Source organism: Citrus clementina, unplaced genomic scaffold (assembly GCF_000493195.1).
Source record: "Citrus clementina cultivar Clemenules unplaced genomic scaffold, Citrus_clementina_v1.0 scaffold_2, whole genome shotgun sequence".
Classification (NCBI taxonomy): domain Eukaryota; kingdom Viridiplantae; phylum Streptophyta; class Magnoliopsida; order Sapindales; family Rutaceae; genus Citrus; species Citrus x clementina.
Genome location: NW_006262688.1, coordinates 19,561,033 through 19,578,544, shown reverse-complemented (window position 1 = coordinate 19,578,544; position 17,512 = coordinate 19,561,033). Strand labels below are relative to the sequence as shown.

The window sequence follows — 17,512 nt, the reverse complement described above, 5'->3', positions numbered from 1 at the left end:
CTGACCGTATAATTTTTTAATTATATTGACAATGCTATTTATGATGCTGCTTTTATTATCTGATTTGATATGAGCTATTAGTGAATTTAGGGAAAATTTGCACAAACAATATGTTAATTTTGCAGTTGTTAGTGGATTTATGGTGCTGTACTGCAGTTATTATCTCAAGTTAAAGTTGATTTTTTTCTATTTTCTTAGAATCAGGATTATTTATTTATTTTATGTTTATGCACTTATTTGTTTTATATTTGTGCATTTGTGATCATGTCATAGAGGATATTTTCCTTTTGGTAAATTTGGTGCACTAAAATTGAATTATACAAAATACAAGTAGCTTCTGCTTTTACAGAGTTCAAATGGAAAAAATCATGGTGCTGTTACATTGTTCAAATGAATTGAATCAATCTGACCAAGAGGTGAAAAAAATTATGGTGCTGAGATGAATTGGAAAAAAATATAACTTAGGTCTTAATGGTTAAATCAATCTGGAAAAGCTGTTGTAACTCTGTGTAATATAGTAATTAATATTTTAATTTAACAGATTATGGTTAAAATTTTGTAGCAGATTTTTTTTTTTAATTGTGTGAAAAATGTAATTTATGATGCTGTACTGCTACTATTACTATTTATGTTGTGATCTCAGCTGATCTGAGCTACTAGTGTATTTAGGAAAAAATTACACAAATCATATGTTAATGTTTGCAGCTGTTTGTGGCTTTATGGTGCACGTACTTCTGTTATTATCTTAAGTTAAAGTTGATTTTTTTTCTTAGAATTGAAAGTACTTAATTGTTTTATGTTTGTACATTTTGTGGTCGGGTCATGGAGGATATTTTTCTTTTGATAATTTTTGCACTGTAATTGAATCATGCAAGTATGCTTCTGATTTTTCAGAGTTCAAATAAAAAAATATATATATGTGGTGCTAAAATGAATTAAAATATATATATGTAGCTCAGGCCTTAATAATAAAATCAATCTGAAAAAACTCCTGTAGCTACATGTAATATCCAAAATGTCTAAACCAAAAATACAGAATTGAACCTAAATTTAGAATAGAACCAAACCGAAATAAATTGGTTCGATTCAATTCTATAATTCAATTCTTTTGGTTTCAAGTTTTTGAGTACTAATTGATTTCGGTTCAGTTCAATTTTTTATCAGAACCGAACCCAGCCGTAAAATGCCCACCCCTAGTTAAAATTTTGTAGCAGATTTTTTTTTTTTAATTGTGTGGAAATTAATAATAATAATTTGAAAAATTCACAGCCATTTTTAAGTTCTAGATCCTATAACTGATTCCTGTCTTTGTCAAGGAAAAAGAAAATAAAAATAAAGCAAAAAAGAAAAAAAAAAACTTTGCTTTGCTTCGCTTCACTTCACTTCTCAGTAATCCTCTTAAGCTCTTGAAGGATTCAAATTCAACTCCGAGAAGTCCAATTCCCCCTATAAATAGAAACCCTAATCTCTTTCAGATCCACAGGATTGTCATATCATCTCTGCTACTGCTGAATCCCTAACTGTCTCGGGAAATATTATAAGCATTTTTCCCTGGAAACAAACAGAAAGAGGGAATTGAAATGAGAAGAAGGGGTCAGGATTTTCGTAGGCCAGTGAGGAGGAGGATATCACACGTGGTGTGGTGGACATTGTGTGGGATTGCTGTTTTGCTCTTTATTGTTATTTTGAGCAAAGAGAGTCAGATTGAATCAAGGCCCACTTTTCCCAAGGTCGAGATCTTTCCCTCTCTTTTTCTTTTTTATTTTTACTTCTTCATTTTTAGATTCTGAATTCTGTTTGGCTGCTGAGAAAGTAGAGGAAAGAAGCAGTCTGCTTAACTGGGGTTTGAGTAAAATTATCGTTTGATCTTGGGGATTAAGTCAGTGTTGACTTTAAAGTGATGCATGAAATAAGCTGTTTGATGTGGCATTTTGATTGTGATTGATGCAGCTGATAGTTTTATCTGGTATCTTACAAAATGCGTACATCTTAAAAATGGGGAAATGAAAATTACTTTGTTGAGATGACATCCATGCTAAAGTAACTGTAATTGCTTTCTTAATATGCTTATCGTTGCCGTTTTCTGTCATTTGTTTTATATCACCACAGAATTTAAATTGCTGCAATTTTCTGACAGAAATAAAAACACTGATAAGCGACCGTAATGAATGCCCCAGTGTTGCAAGTTTTTTGTTTACTGGTCATCCATGCTTTAGGACGTGCGTGTTAAATATTATAGATTGAAGGAAGTTGTATATGTGAAGAGGATAGGGGATAGAATTGTGTGTTTGCAGAAGAGCCAATTGGTGCAACTTTGATGTATTGAATATATCAGCTAAAAGTTTTGGAACATGCCATGGGACCTGTGGATCATTTGATGGAATGCTTTACCCTGCTAGGATGAGGATACTTTACTAGTAGAGTTGGAGAATTAGATGGATATTTTAGGTGTAATTAAAGACAAGGTACTGTGTTTAATTGACAGGACAGGAACATGCACTACATTGGTACATAGTAGTGCTATCAAATATAGCTTAAGAGATGATATTAAAAGGAAAGGTAGAAGATTTTGAGCTAGGAAGATTTTTTATTATAATAACTTGTTCCTCAATGAACTAACTTGAAAATTTTGCAGAGTAGTAGCTTTGTGTAATACAAGTGTTGTATCAGATGTTAGTGAATCTGAGAGAGTTTAGTCATGGATCAAACTGCTTATGATGAATTGTTCAACATTGTGTGCTAGAAAAGCCTATTCCTAAAAGAATATATTATAAGTAAAATATTAGGTAAATTTCTAGAATATATTAATTGGTTAGGAAGTTCCTAGAAAACAACAACAATTAACATGAAGCACAGAAAGCTTGAAGGGGTGCCTTTGCTACAAAGAACGCCACCCAAAAAAAAAAGTATTGTAGAAACTTTCAAGAAAAAAAGGGAAGAACTGTTAGGACCTATTCATCTTAAAACATTCAAAGGGAGAATATTGAATGTTAAGTAAGGATGTGGAGATATCTACAAAAAAATTTCATTGAGTTTTCCTCGTGAATGCTTGTTTATTTCATTCTTAATTGCTTCAGAAATATATTACTTTTTGTTGCTTTTTTGTGAATTTGATTTTCTATTTCAAGATCTATTTCTCCAGTCTGCTAAAACTATGGTTATTGGAGGCTAAAGTTTTGAAAACATGTTGCTGGAATAGTTAACCATATTTGTATTTATGGGCTTATTGCTTGACAACATGCCTAGCTTTTCTACCACTACCTTTTAATTTAGTTTGTTGAGGAGACATGCAAGCAGAGGCAGCTGGCCATAAGACCAAGAAATGGATGATTTTGTAGTTAGATTACATCGGTCTTCTTTAAGGAATTATATATTGCTGTTAGTTGACAAGTTCGTAAAATTGTCTCAATTTGTACAAGCATAATGTGGAAATGAGTGTTTCTTTCTAGTTGTACTCACTTTTTGTTCTATAATAGCTTCACTCTTGCAATGGACAACAGCAGAAGTTTTCAAGAACAAGCAAAAACTAGAAAGGATAGCTAAGCTACTAGCTTTATCAAGTTGGTGACTGACTAATTCTATTTAATTTTTTGCACCACTGCACCCTAGGTTTTCGAAGTTGGAGGCGTATCATGAATATATTTTTCTACTTAAAAAAATTGTATCATGAGATTCTTTCTTATCTTGCAACCGTATTGTATGCCACAAAAGGTTGGGGTACTTATGGTCAAGAATCTTGAAGTAGAAGGTGTGAACCATTAGCATGTGGTGGACTAATGCTGATGCACTGACTTGCAACTTCTAGTTTGTTAATTTGCAATTATTCGTGTTGGACCTTTGTTTACAAAGCTAGGGAAAGATCTAAATGGTTATTCATTGTGAGCCTAAATTATATATATCTCATGCCACTGAGATCATCTTTTTGTATAAAGGCAACAAATTTATAAACTAGTATCATAATACAATCATAGAACCAAATCAGGTTTCTAATATGACAATGTTCTTTTCTTTTTTCCTATCTATGCGAATATGATGTGTGAAATGTAATTTTAGATTAATCAGTTACCCACTTGCATTAGATATTTTCCCAGCTTGCGTGCACCCAGCATGGCGCTAGTTTCAGTGATTTTGATGCAAGGATCCTCTTGTATGATTTTACATTTTCACTTACGATGCAAAATTTATTGGATACTAAGTCAATCCTACCAACGTTTGCTTTTCTGGTAAAACTTTTTAGAATTAAGATACAATTTCGAGGTTGCTGAATCTTACATTTTCTATCAAAATAATTGTGATTTCAATTTTGTGTTCCAGGTAGTAACTTATTCTAATCCAGTTGTTTGATGAAGCTAACATTATCTTATAGGATTTTGTAAGACAAGATTGAGTTTTGCCATTAGTTTACTACAATGATACAGATTTCTATGCATTTTTTTTTAATTTTATTGGAAAATTAAGGAAATTTGTGCTTTGCAGAGATATGACAGGCGTGACAGGATAATGGAAGGTCTGAATATTACTGATGAAATGTTGAGTGCTAACTCGGTTACTAGGCAACTTACCGACCAAATTTCTCTTGCCAAAGCATTTGTTGTGATTGCAAAAGAAAGCAACAACCTTCAATTTGCATGGGAATTAAGTGCCCAGATCCGCAATTCACAAGTCCTCCTCTCAAATGCTGCAACAAGACGGACTCCTTTGACAACCAGAGAAACAGAAACTGCAATTCGTGATATGGCTTTATTACTCTACCAAGCTCAGCAGTTTCATTATGACAGTGCAACAATGATCATGAGGCTAAAAGCTAAAATTCAAGGACTTGAAGAACAGATGGGTTCTGTGAATGAAAAAAGTTCGAAGTATGGACAAATAGCTGCTGAAGAAGTCCCAAAAAGTCTATACTGCCTTGGTGTTAGGTTAACCACTGAGTGGTTCGGAAATCAAAATTTGCAAAGGAAACTTAAGGAGAGGAAACAAATGGAGAAACTTACGGATAACAATCTCTATCATTTCTGTGTTTTTTCTGACAACATCCTGGCAACTTCGGTTGTAGTCAATTCAACTGCTTCAAACTCGAAGAATCCAGATATGATTGTCTTTCATCTTGTAACTGATGAAATAAACTATGCCGCAATGAAGGCTTGGTTTGCCATTAACAGTTTTAGGGGGGTAACTGTTGAGGTTCAGAAGTTTGAGGACTTCAAATGGTTGAATGCTTCTTATGTTCCGGTTCTTAAGCAGCTTCAAGACTCTGAAACACAGAGCTATTATTTTTCTGGTAATAGCGATGGAGGTCGGACTCCAATCAAGTTCCGTAACCCAAAATATCTGTCTATGCTTAATCATCTGAGGTTTTATATCCCAGAAGTTTTCCCTGCGTTGAAGAAGGTGGTTTTCCTGGATGATGATGTTGTTGTTCAGAAAGACCTATCTGCTCTGTTTTCCATCAACTTAAATGGTAATGTCAATGGAGCTGTCGAGACGTGCATGGAGACGTTTCATAGATACCATAAATACTTGAATTACTCACACCCTCTTATAAGAGAACATTTTGATCCTGATGCTTGCGGATGGGCTTTTGGGATGAACATTTTTGATTTAGTTGAGTGGAGAAAAAGGAATGTAACTGGTATATACCACTACTGGCAGGAAAAGAACGTAGACAGGACATTGTGGAAACTTGGTACTCTGCCTCCTGGACTATTGACATTCTATGGCTTGACGGAACCATTGAATCCCGCTTGGCATGTACTGGGGTTGGGCTATACCAATGTCGATCCGCAGTTGATAGAGAAAGGAGCTGTTCTTCACTACAATGGAAACTCAAAGCCGTGGTTGAAGATTGGAATGGAAAAGTACAAGCCCTTGTGGGAGAAGTATGTTGATTATAATCATCCTCAATTGCAGCAGTGCAACTTTCATTGATTCTGGACATGTGTAAGTTTAGTCACTTCCACAAAATACCTGATGAATCAGAACTAGATTTTGTCGTCGGGAATGCTTGTACGATTTTTGTAAAATCAAGCATGGCTGTTTGTAACATGGGTACTTGGCGGTTCTATTTGTTAGTTTTAGTATATAGATTGTCATATCAATTACTTAAAAGGATTGTCCAGCTACTATATTCTTTGAGACAACATTCTTAATTGAACTGTAAACATTATGAACAATTCACATTTTTTTTCCAATCACTCGATTGTGTTTGGAGTTCGTTTGAATCATTTCACAATTCACATTATTGGCAAACAACTTGCTCCAGGATCTTCGGGGGTTGGTGGTATTCTGTATCTCTGTTTTTCCTTTTTTGTGTATATAGAAAAACTTTTATTATTTAAGGCTCCTTGACAACTGGTCGTTGTAGTATAGTGGTGAGTATATTCCCGCCTGTCACGCGGGTGACCCGGGTTCGATCCCCGGCAACGGCGAATATTTTTTGTTTTCGCAGCATTTATTTCTTGGTCTCTCGGCCTTTTAAGCCCAGGTTCCATTTGTGAGCCCAAACTGGAGATCTGATGTGTACATCGAAAAATTGAAGCCATTTTATTTGTAAACAAAATATATTAGCCACGTGCTATCAATATATATATATTAGCCAAGTGTCAGTAGCACACGATTCTCACTTGGAACACACAACGCCGGCAGTCCAATCCCAGAATGAAACTGTTTTTTTTTTTTTTTTTTGAGGAGAGAATGAAACTGTTTAATGCCAATTTCTCAGTCTTGTCTACTACTGCCCGAGTCCCGACGTCGCTAAAAATACTCAAACCATCAAGTACTTTCTCAATTCTACCCTTTCCTTTGCCTCTCCCAAAAACCAAAAAAAAAAAAATCCTTAAAAGTCATTACGGTGGGATATTTAAGTAACTTGAGTCACAAAACAATAAGCCTCATGGTTCGCCGGCCGTGTGTATCTATCTATATCTACTTTGCCGCTACTTTCAAATGTTTGTTTTCTTCTCATCCATTTTCAAACTAAACAAAACCTGAAAAAAAATCTCTGTATCCGAATCCCGAAAGCAACCCCTACCTACATGAAGGGTGTTAATGATTCAACGTTTACAGATCAATCTCTCAAGACAAGAAGACCAAAATCAAGAGAAGTAAGTTCGAGATTCCTGTCTCCAAAAGCAACACCATCGAGTGACACGCCAATCCAGTCTCCAAAACAAGCTCGCTCTCCACATCCACATCGCGCCGGCACAAAGCCATCAACGCCACCGGATACCCGAAAGCATCAAGACTCCTCCTCATCCATATCATCAGGTTTCATTCGAGGCCTTTGGCCTTCTTCCACTACTTCTTCTTCATCACCGTCAAACAAGAACCTTGGTACTAGTCTCGCCGACCATCTTGGGAATGAGAGATTAAAAGACTATCTTGACCATAAAAAATTATCGGGTAATAATAATATCTTCTCTCTTGGTAGGCAAAGAAGTTGCAGTGAGTTTAATAGGTTCGAGAATGAGAAAGAGAAACAAAGTGCAAAGGAAAATCATAGACCGATTCTTGGAGGTTCAATGAGGTACACAGGAAAGTTCAAGTTTTCAGGAAAATCATCATCATCTTCTTCTTCTTCACTTTCAGGCTCAGGTAATTTTATTCCTGGAAGATTATCTTTTGATGAAAATGCCCTTTACAGTAAATCAAATCAAAGACCAAGAGACTCTTTTCTTGACAATCTTGAGTCAGAATCTGAATGTAGCCACAAATATTCAACCACGGATTGTAACTCTCTGGAGATCAGTACTAAAGTTTCCTCAAAATCCGGTATTGAAGTTCCATCAAAATACATGCAGGATATTTATAATGTATCTACTAGGCCTAAAAGAATGAATTCAGACTCCGACATTCAGAATACGCTCTCATTAGATAGGTCTCCGAGAATGAAAATGTCAACGATCAAGAACGCGATCACGAGGGCTAATTCACTAACGGGCTATGCAAGTGCAACATCACAATGGGCCTTGTCACCGGGGCGATCAGGTTCCCCGCCTATGTCCGTAGAGAGCAAGCAAAGACCTATGTCGTTTTCGAGTTTGAGGCCGCCTAATAGTACTTCCAGGGCCAAGGGTGTGGAGAAATTGCTGAATTTGGGGTTGGATTTGTTCAAGAGTAAGAAAAACTCATCGTCGCCGATGCGATCAGGAGATGTGGAGACTGTTCATCAGCTGAGATTGCTTCATAATCGATTGTTCCAGTGGCGGTTTGCAAATGCTAGAGCTGATGCTGTCAATGGGAATATTACTAATCAAGTGGAGGTATCGATCTGCTTAATTTCTTAAGTCTTATTGAGTGGTCTCTCTCTCTCTCTATATATATAGATATATATGAGTAATTAAACCACGTAATTTTATATAGCATTGAAAACTCATCTATTTATGAAACTACATAGTTTAGTAATGTGTCTACTAAAAATAAAAGAACGCACGCACCTAAATTTTTGTATTACAAAAATTTAATTTTGAATGTTTAATCCTAGATTCTGAGTAAAGTAATGTTAATTTAAAAGGGTAGTATAATAATTAGGCCGGCAAATTCTGTTTGGCGCCGGCGACATCAAGTTTTATCCTTTTAGTCTTGTTTGAGCTTAATGTAGCTCCACTGCAGATTAATTAATTTTTTTAACCAAAATAGTATTCAGTTTGACAAGTTGCCTATAAAATACATTAACATGCCCAGATAATCGGCATAAAAGAACACATTGAATGTATGCAATCCATTTTTAACTTAGTGTAGAAGTAGAAAATATACTCAATTTTATTACAATAGCCGCCCACCCATTCATATCACGAATCTTTTAGATAAACTTCTTAAAGAATTAGAAATCTTAGTATATTGCCATATGTGATTTGATCGAAATTTTGATTTGATTTAGTAGATATATGAAACTATCATATTAGACAATCGAATTGGGATGCCCTGCACATGGCATATCTCTTGGGAGGTTTGAAGCTCAGACTGATGGATGTATTCAATACTCTTCCGCGAATTTTTCAGGTTGTGATTAAAAATTCACAATAAGTCTCTAAAATGAAAATTAAAAAAAAAAAAAAAACACACACACACACACACAAATTGAATCAGATTTAGTAGTTTTTGCATACTGCTAAAAGAATTAGAATGAGTTTACATTGTTCATAATCAGATAATCAGTTTACAGTGTTATAAAACTATAATATTATTCGATTTCTTCTATATGTAACTCTCTGCAATGATTTTGCAGAACATTTTGTTGTGTGCCCGGGGAAGTCTCAAGAAATTGCAAGATTCAGTGATACATAAGAAATTACAGCTTGAAAGGGAAAAGCTTCAAATGAGGCTGTATTTTGTACTTGAGTCTCAAGTGAGTTGTAACTTCACAAATACTATCTTGTGCTCTTTTAGTTTTTTCTTATTGTAAATGATCAAATTCAAATATCAATATATGATTATATGTATGTGTAGCTTAAACCACTAGAATCCTGGGGAGATATGGAAAGGCAACATCAAGCAGCCGTTTCAATGACGAAAGAAAGTTTGCAGTCTGTCGTTTGCAGGGTGCCTGTTGTTGAAGGAGCAAAGGTACGTAAAACTCAAAACTCGCAAAAGTGTTTTTTGAATTGTTCTTTTTGCTAACTAAAAAATAGTTTTGACTAATAAAACCAAGCTTGTAGTTGGATTCACAAGCAGCTGCCATTGCTCTTCGCCATGCTTCTGATGTTGCAGCTTCTATCAAGTCAATGCTAGCTAGCTTTTCACCATCGGTAAGCAGTTCTGTATCCATGCTGAACCAATACCTAGGCCTTGTGTATGATACGAACTTAACTTCCAAGTTTTTTGTCGGTAGGCTGAAGAGACCGTGTTGTTGCTTTCAGAGTTAGCAAAGACTGTTGCACAAGAGAAATTGCTCATGGAGGAATTTCTTGAACTTTCTAGGACCGTAGCAATGTTAGAGGTAAAACAAACGCAGCGCTGAATGTCTTCTAAAATATTATGTTTTAAATATTAATTCTCTCTACACATAAAAAACTTAAAAAAAAAAAAATAGATGTTTGATCTTTCAATTTCATCTTTCGGCAAAGAACCTATGTTTGTATGCAACTTCTTAAATTGGTTGGAATCTTTTAGGATAATTTCCTCTTAAATTTTTGTCCGCAGGTTCGAGAGAGGAGTTTAAAATGTTACATTATTCAGTTGATATCATGGCAAAAACTGCAGCAGCTTCAAGAAAAACAAGACGAAGAAATCTCTTCATAACTTATTTCATGTGTTTTGAACAAGAATTTTGAACGATAGATAGAAATACTCGGAAGCTGACATTCGGTATACTAGGATTTGATGGAGATGTAATCTAGTTTTGATCATCATAACTTGTAGTCCCCAATATTATGGTTTCTCAAATATCTTTGAAAGAAAGTTTGTTGAGCACCACTTGGATCATAGTGTAAATGGATTGTATCCGACACTCAAATATTTCAAGATCATGCTGTCAAGTCAACCTTCAAGTATCTGACTGCAGGCTATTACTTTGTTTAAGAACAATTCCAAGTATCTTCAGACATGCTTTGCTGTTTGAGGACGCAGCTATAAGATAAAGGGCACGTCTTCATTAAGCTCCCAAGATTAATGGAGAATTTAATTTTTTTTTTCTTTAACACATTAACTTGTATGACAGCCAGCATAAATTAGATTAGTGTAAATCAGTAAATGGGTTCAAATCGTACAATAAAACGGTCTTATTAAGAATGACTTAAGACCTGGTCAAATCCAGTTCCAAATATTTTCTGAAGCAGAAGCTGCCATGTGGCAAAATGATCTCCTACTTTAACGACCGTCCTTTTATTGATTTGGCTGGTCACAGAGAATTAATCACTCCAAGCCTCTGACTGATCCAAGCCCTCGATTATTCTCGAGACCCCCAACCCCAACGCGACCCCATTGCTTCTCTTGATGAAGTTTTTGCTTCTACCATCATCTCTACCTCTTCCTCCAAATTTTAATGGAAGATTACCAAACAATCCGTTAGTATATAATCTTGGAGAAGAAGGAAGAAAAAAACTTGAAAGAAAACAGAAAGTTCATTCAATTCGGGGGATTTTTATTCCCCTGAACACCCGTTTGTTTGTCAAATAATAAATTTAACCCAAAAAAAGGGAAAAAAAGAAAAAAAATCTGCCGAAATGAACGACCTCATTTCGAACTCATTCAAGAGATACTCCAATGTCGACCTGGAGGCCGGCGGGGAGATTAGAAAAGGGACGGAAAATCTCGACAAGTTCTTCGACGACGTGGAGAATGTGAAAGAGGATATGAAAGTGGTCGAGAAGCTTTACAAAAGGTTACAGGAATCAAATGAAGAGACCAAAGTTGCCCACAACGCAAAAACCATGAAGCAGATTCGAGCCAGAATGGATTCCGACGTTGAGCAAGTCCTGAAACGGGTCAAAGTTATAAAGGGAAAGCTTGAGGCTCTTGAAAAATCCAATGCAGCTAACAGAAAAGTTCCAGGGTGCGGTCCAGGATCATCTGTGGACAGAACCAGGACCTCGGTTGTTGCTGGTTTGGGAAAGAAACTGAAGGACACCATGGATGATTTTCAGCATCTGAGGGCTAAAATGACAGCTGAGTATCAGGAAACAATTGAGAGAAGGTATTTTACAGTAACGGGGCAGCAAGCAGATGAACAAATGATTGAGAATTTGATATCCAGTGGGGAGAGTGAGAACTTCCTTCAGAAGGCAATTCAAGAACAGGGGAGAGGGCAGATTATGGACACAATATCGGAGATACAAGAGAGGCATGATGCTGTGAAGGAGATTGAGAAGAATTTGCTTGAGCTTCATCAGGTCTTCTTGGACATGTTTGCATTGGTGGAAGCACAAGGGCACCAGCTGAATGATATCGAGAGCCACGTGGCGCATGCTAATTCGTTTGTGAGGAGAGGAACTGAGCAGCTGGAGTTCGCTAGGGAAAGCCAGAAGGACTCCAGGAAATGGACTTGTATTGCCATATTGCTTGGCATTATTCTCATTATTGTTTTTCTTTTTCCACTTATATCAACTCTTATTGTTAATAGTCCTCAGTGATTTTTTTTTTTTAATTACCAATGTCCATTTGAATCTTGTTTGTTTTCTTTATTTCAAATTCTTTTGGCAAGGTTGCTCCTTAGCGAAGGCTTGTTCTTTTGTTGAAACGATGTTGTAATTTAGAAAATTGTTGCTAGAAAACAACGTTTTTGTTGTTATTCATTTCAACTAATTAATTTTTGAATGTATGATCAATTTTTTTTTCAAGTTTTTTGGTATCTTTAGAAAATAAAAACTCAATATTCATCGGTTATTTTCTGAACTTATTGAATTTTCTCTTTTCTTTTTATTTCTTTTTTTATCTTATTATTGTTGTTGTTTTTGTGTTGCTATTGCCGGCGGTGACAGTGATGTTGGTGTGTTTGTTGTGAACTTGTTGTTAGGATTGGCAAAATATGGGCTTGGGCCGGGTTTTTCCAAGCTCAGGCTCAAGCCATTCATATTATTGAGAATAAACTCAAGCTCTTTAAAAGCTTGATTGGGCCTGGTCTACACTTTTCTATTAAATATAAAATATTTTTTTATAAAGTAAAAAAATTAAATTAAAGATAATTATCTAATACATAATAGAATAATATTTTAATACACAAAATATTAATAACGCAACATAATAAATCACAAATACTAACATAAGAAAATATATTAATTTAATATTTTAATTTTTTTTCTTTTTTACTTAAATTTAATTTATTTTTTATTTATAAATTAAAAGCCTGGGCTTTTTTCTAGACTTTATCTAGGCTAAAACTATGCAAGCTTTGTATTTTTTAGCCCATATCTAGGCCCAACCTATGCGGGTCAGGCTTTAGGTTCGCGGGCCTGGGTCGGGCCGAGCTAGGCTTTTTTTACCAACCCTACTTGCAGTGCTATGCAATACTAGAGCTCGCGCGCGCACACACACACACACAGATATATATATATTTTGGGTAGGTTGATTTTTTTTTCTAATTCGATGTTCTTTTATCATACAAGATAACTTTGTAAAATGTGTATGCTATTTACTTCTTTTCCTCTAGAATTTTTAAATTGTTCCTTGATGTGAATTTTAAAGGCTTAAATGTCAGAGAGACATAAAAAGATGAGAGGTTGAAGTTGAAAGTGGAATGAACTTTGGCATGAATTCAACGATAGTTGAAGCGATTATACAACTAATTAATATAAAATTCGATCATACAACTAATTAATATAAAATTCTTGTAGGTTCCAATAAGGATAATTTGGTAATTAAACTTTTTTTTTCTGAGATAGATCTATTAGCTTTGCCTTTGCTATCCAATGAGGAGGACCGTTATCCCAGGTCCTTAGATGATGTCTCTCATGTGTTTGAATCGGAAGGTTATGACGTAAAGATAGTGGTGCATCGAGGTTTTGATGGCCTAGAGTAAGGGTTCGTCAAGAGGTTATGAGGTGATTTTATTTTGTGAAGGGGTGGGTTTTTGTGATTTTATTTTTTTATTTTTTTGGTTTTTTTGGTGTTAACCTGTTGGGCTTGGGTAGACTGAGATAACATTTTTTTTTCATCTGAGATCTGAATAGATTTGAATTTAATTGATGTTTGGATGAGTTTTAATACAAATATTTGAATGATTTTTTTTACTATTCGAATATAAGTGGCATCTAATTTATTTTTATAAATAAATAAAAACTTAAACATGATTATTTGACATTTATGTCATTATACGTCAAAAGAATAAAAACATTATGTTTTATAGTTTAGGAAATAAGTATATTTAATAGAGATCTTTTTAGAATATGGTACTTACTTTCCATTAAGATATTTTATCATTTAGATAATAGTCACAAAAATTATTTTTTAAATATTAAGATGTAAATATCAAAAAATCATACATAAGTTACAAAATATGAATAACTAAATTTATAAAATTAAAATTAATAAATTTAAGAATGTTTAATGAACAAGTCCCAAGCCAAATTTATAAAATTCTATTCTTTTATAATCAGACCTTGTTGTGTGAAGCCGCTTTATTCCTTTTATTCTTCCAATTGTAAGAAATTCATAGGGTGGTATTATCCAAATTATATTAAGCCCAACATAGTGTTGTACTGTTAGGCTATATTTGGGAGCTTGGATAAATTGTGAGATTTGATTAGATTTTGGAACTAACAAAATAATCTAATCTAAGGTATATTTGAATGTCATTGACTAATAGCGTTGACTAAAATTTAGTTCAAAACTAATAGGATTATTAGTCCTTATTTTTATATGGCTTAGGTGGGATAAAATTAGATAAAGGACTTGTGTCCTCTTTATCACTCTTTTATTTCATTTAACCTAATATTTCAATAAAAATTGAACATAGAATCTAATTTCATAATTTTTTAACCTGGAATTTTATATTATATAGAATATCAAAATTTTATTCATTAATTTATTTAAACTAGTATTGAATATTAAATGTAAAAATAATCAACTATTTCTTTATAATAATATTGAATGTTAAATATTAAAGTCAATAATTATCAATATAATTTTAAAAATATTATATTATTTCAATAGCTATTCAGCTTTGTTAAATTAAATTAACATAGTATTTGTCTAATAATGTACCAAACAAAAGATAGTATTATATATGATCTAATCTAATTCAATCTAATCGGATCCAATTTAATTTTAAAAGTTAATTCAATCCAATCTTACTATCCAAATGGCCAAATTTGTGAAAATGGCCACAATATTTTTGCATTTTTCAAATTTAACCCCTCAAATTTTTTCTTATCATAACTAGCAAATATCAGTATTTTGGACCAAATTGCCCTCATCACTTTCAACAAATTTTCAAATAATGTCACTCTTATAATACTCAACACTCTCAACAAACTTCAACACTTGCAACACTATCAATAAATCTCAACATTCTCAATATAACATAAATATAAAATCATCAATTGGAGATCATCTTAATAGTTAGTGTATGTTCTTCCACAATATGAATTTTTAATGTATTAAGCCTAGGGTTTAAGTTCAAAATTGATGTAGATTTTGTTGTAAATATTGTTATTTTGCATTCATAAAGTAATGTAATTTGTTAAAGTACTTAGATTTGAGTTGAGAAATAAAAAAATTAAAAACAGTAGAAACTCGAGTTGGAAATGAAACTCAGGTTATGTGCAACAGGTTAGGCAACAAACGCTCGTTGCACACAAATACCACTATATTTCCGTGCGATAGGTACTTGTCGCCTAGCCTGTCACACATAATTCAGCATGCCACACAAAATTACAATATGTGTGATGCATATTTTCGGAGGTCATAACTTATGATATATGTGTCTACTTTTAGCGTATTATATACCATTTCGAAGCTTGCGATGAGACGAATCAAAACCACAACCTTTTTGCCGGTCTCCCCCATGGTCAAACCAAAAATTTGCCTTAATTTAAATGCACAGGCACTTGTTGCACATAAATTTGCATATCGCACATATTCTTCGTTTGTGCGACATCCATGTAAAATATGTCAAATATTCACTTCATCATATTTTGTAGTGTGTTTTGTTTTTTTTAATATTTTTTAGGCTTAATGGATTCAATTGTACTTTAATTGTGTTACGACGGTTTGTGGGAGACGTTGGCGAATAGGTATATGGAATACATAAATGACAATAATATAATTTTTTTGGTTTAGAAAGATTGTATGTTTGATCAGTTTCTGGCAAGAGTTTATGAGATTTTGCAGATAAATAGTAATGAACTTGGTTGCTCTAAACTTAATTAGAAGTTGTAATTCTGATGATGTTAGAGTGGGTAAATTATTTACTGAGAAAAATGAGTTAATACTAGAACTATGCAAAGTTGTCTTGAGGGATAAGTTTGGTTTTAAGATTGCACGATCCATAACAACACATTTCGAGGCTCACTATTCTTCGAACTCATGTAAATGACGTATTCGAGCAACATGAGTTTTGAATGAGCAAAATATTCCTTAGGTAGTGAGGAGAGTTGACAATGTACACAATTGTTCAAATAAGGTTGCTTGGCGGTGTTCGTTAAGTAAAGAGCCAGGGTTGTTGGTCATATTATTGTGGATAAATTTATTCAAGAAAAATAGATATACACTATGAATGACATTAAAGCATAAATGCAGCAGGAATACAATGTCCAGTTAACATATCAGCAAGCATATTAGGCTAAAGAAGTTGATCTTAAAATAGTATGAGAGAACCCTATACTCTCATATTTTGACCAAAGCAAGTGAAGGTATGGTTACTCACCTCCAGCAGAATAGAAATGATAATTTCTTATACTACTTTGTAGGTCTTAGATCTTCTATCAAGGGTTTCATACAGTGCATCAGACAAGTGATTATTGTAGATAGTACTCATCGAAATAGGCTATATCGTGGAAGTATGTTTGTTGCAACATGCCTAGATGGAAACAATTAATTGTATCTATTAGCCATCGGGGTCATGGATTCGAAAATAATGATGCTTGGAAATAGTTTATGATGAAGTTATATAGAGTGATTAGTGATAGGCCGAAGTTAGTAAATATCTTTGACCGATGCACTACCATCAAGAGAGCCATTATGAAAGTATTTCGCATTGCTACCCATGACATTATTTTTACCATGTCAAAGATAACATAAAGTCAAAATTCAAGTTGTCCAAAACTCTTTAAGATGAATTTGAGTCTGCCTTTATAAACGCAGCAAAAGTATATAGACGTGAAAAAATTAAAAAATAACTTGAGGTGTTGTGGCAGCTCCACACAAGTGCAGCTGACTATTTAAAGAATAATGTGGGCACGTAATTAGGTAACGTCTGAGTTCGAAGGTAGGATGTACAATATTCTTACCACCAATATTGAGGAGAGCATGAATTCTTTCATGAGGGAACCGCAAAAATTTCTTATAACTCATCTTGTTGATCACTTTAGGAAAATATTGCAACAATGATTTTATAATAGTAAAATTATGGCTGAATCAATGAGTACTCGTCTAACAACATGGGCAGATGAAAGAGTCTCTGACAGGAGAATTTTGGTCGAAAGAATGACCGTTTGTCTTGTGTCTCAGTATCAATTTCATGTTTTGGGCGGTGGTATTAAGGAGGGGATAGTTGACATACGTAACAAAACTTACTCCTGTACAGTAATTCAACTTGATCAGCTTATCTGTGCGCATGCAATTATTGCTTGTCTAACCATACAAGTGGATTACATAAGCCTTTGTTCTAAATTTTACACCAAAGAACCATTGGTGATGACTTATGCACAACCAATAAAGCCGAGAAGATTTGCGTGATGTCGCATGAAATTCCTAGCAACGCACCCTGGCAACGCACCAACAACACCAACAACCTCCACCACCACTACCACCGCCACCACAACAACATACAACAACAACATGCAACCATAACATAACACAATAATAAAATAAAGCATATATTTAAAATTGCTAACCTAAGGTTTTTGAACTTCAACCATTG

At 34.2% G+C, this 17,512-nt stretch overlaps 2 protein-coding genes, 1 non-coding gene and 1 pseudogene across 3 annotated transcripts; all 4 read left to right on the top strand.

The window, feature by feature from the left end:
* Positions 1-1,333: 1,333 nt before the first annotated feature.
* LOC18052790 (probable galacturonosyltransferase 10) lies at positions 1,334-6,146 on the top strand. The gene is made up of 2 exons (XM_006447311.2): positions 1,334-1,730; positions 4,477-6,146. Exons 1-2 carry the CDS (start codon positions 1,581-1,583, stop codon positions 5,923-5,925), a joined length of 1,599 nt encoding a protein of 532 aa, XP_006447374.1. The 5' UTR covers positions 1,334-1,580; the 3' UTR covers positions 5,926-6,146.
* Positions 6,147-6,351: 205 nt separating this feature from the next.
* On the top strand, positions 6,352-6,425 carry TRNAD-GUC. Its single transcript has one exon. It is a non-coding gene; the product is annotated as a tRNA-Asp (tRNA).
* A 2,895-nt stretch (positions 6,426-9,320) lies between these two features.
* Positions 9,321-17,512, top strand: part of LOC18052789 — a 32,780-nt pseudogene continuing 24,588 nt past the window's right edge.
* LOC18052788 (syntaxin-125) lies at positions 11,128-12,065 on the top strand. The gene has a single exon (XM_006447309.2). The coding sequence runs from the start codon at positions 11,160-11,162 to the stop codon at positions 12,063-12,065; it is 906 nt and encodes a 301-aa protein (XP_006447372.1). The 5' UTR covers positions 11,128-11,159.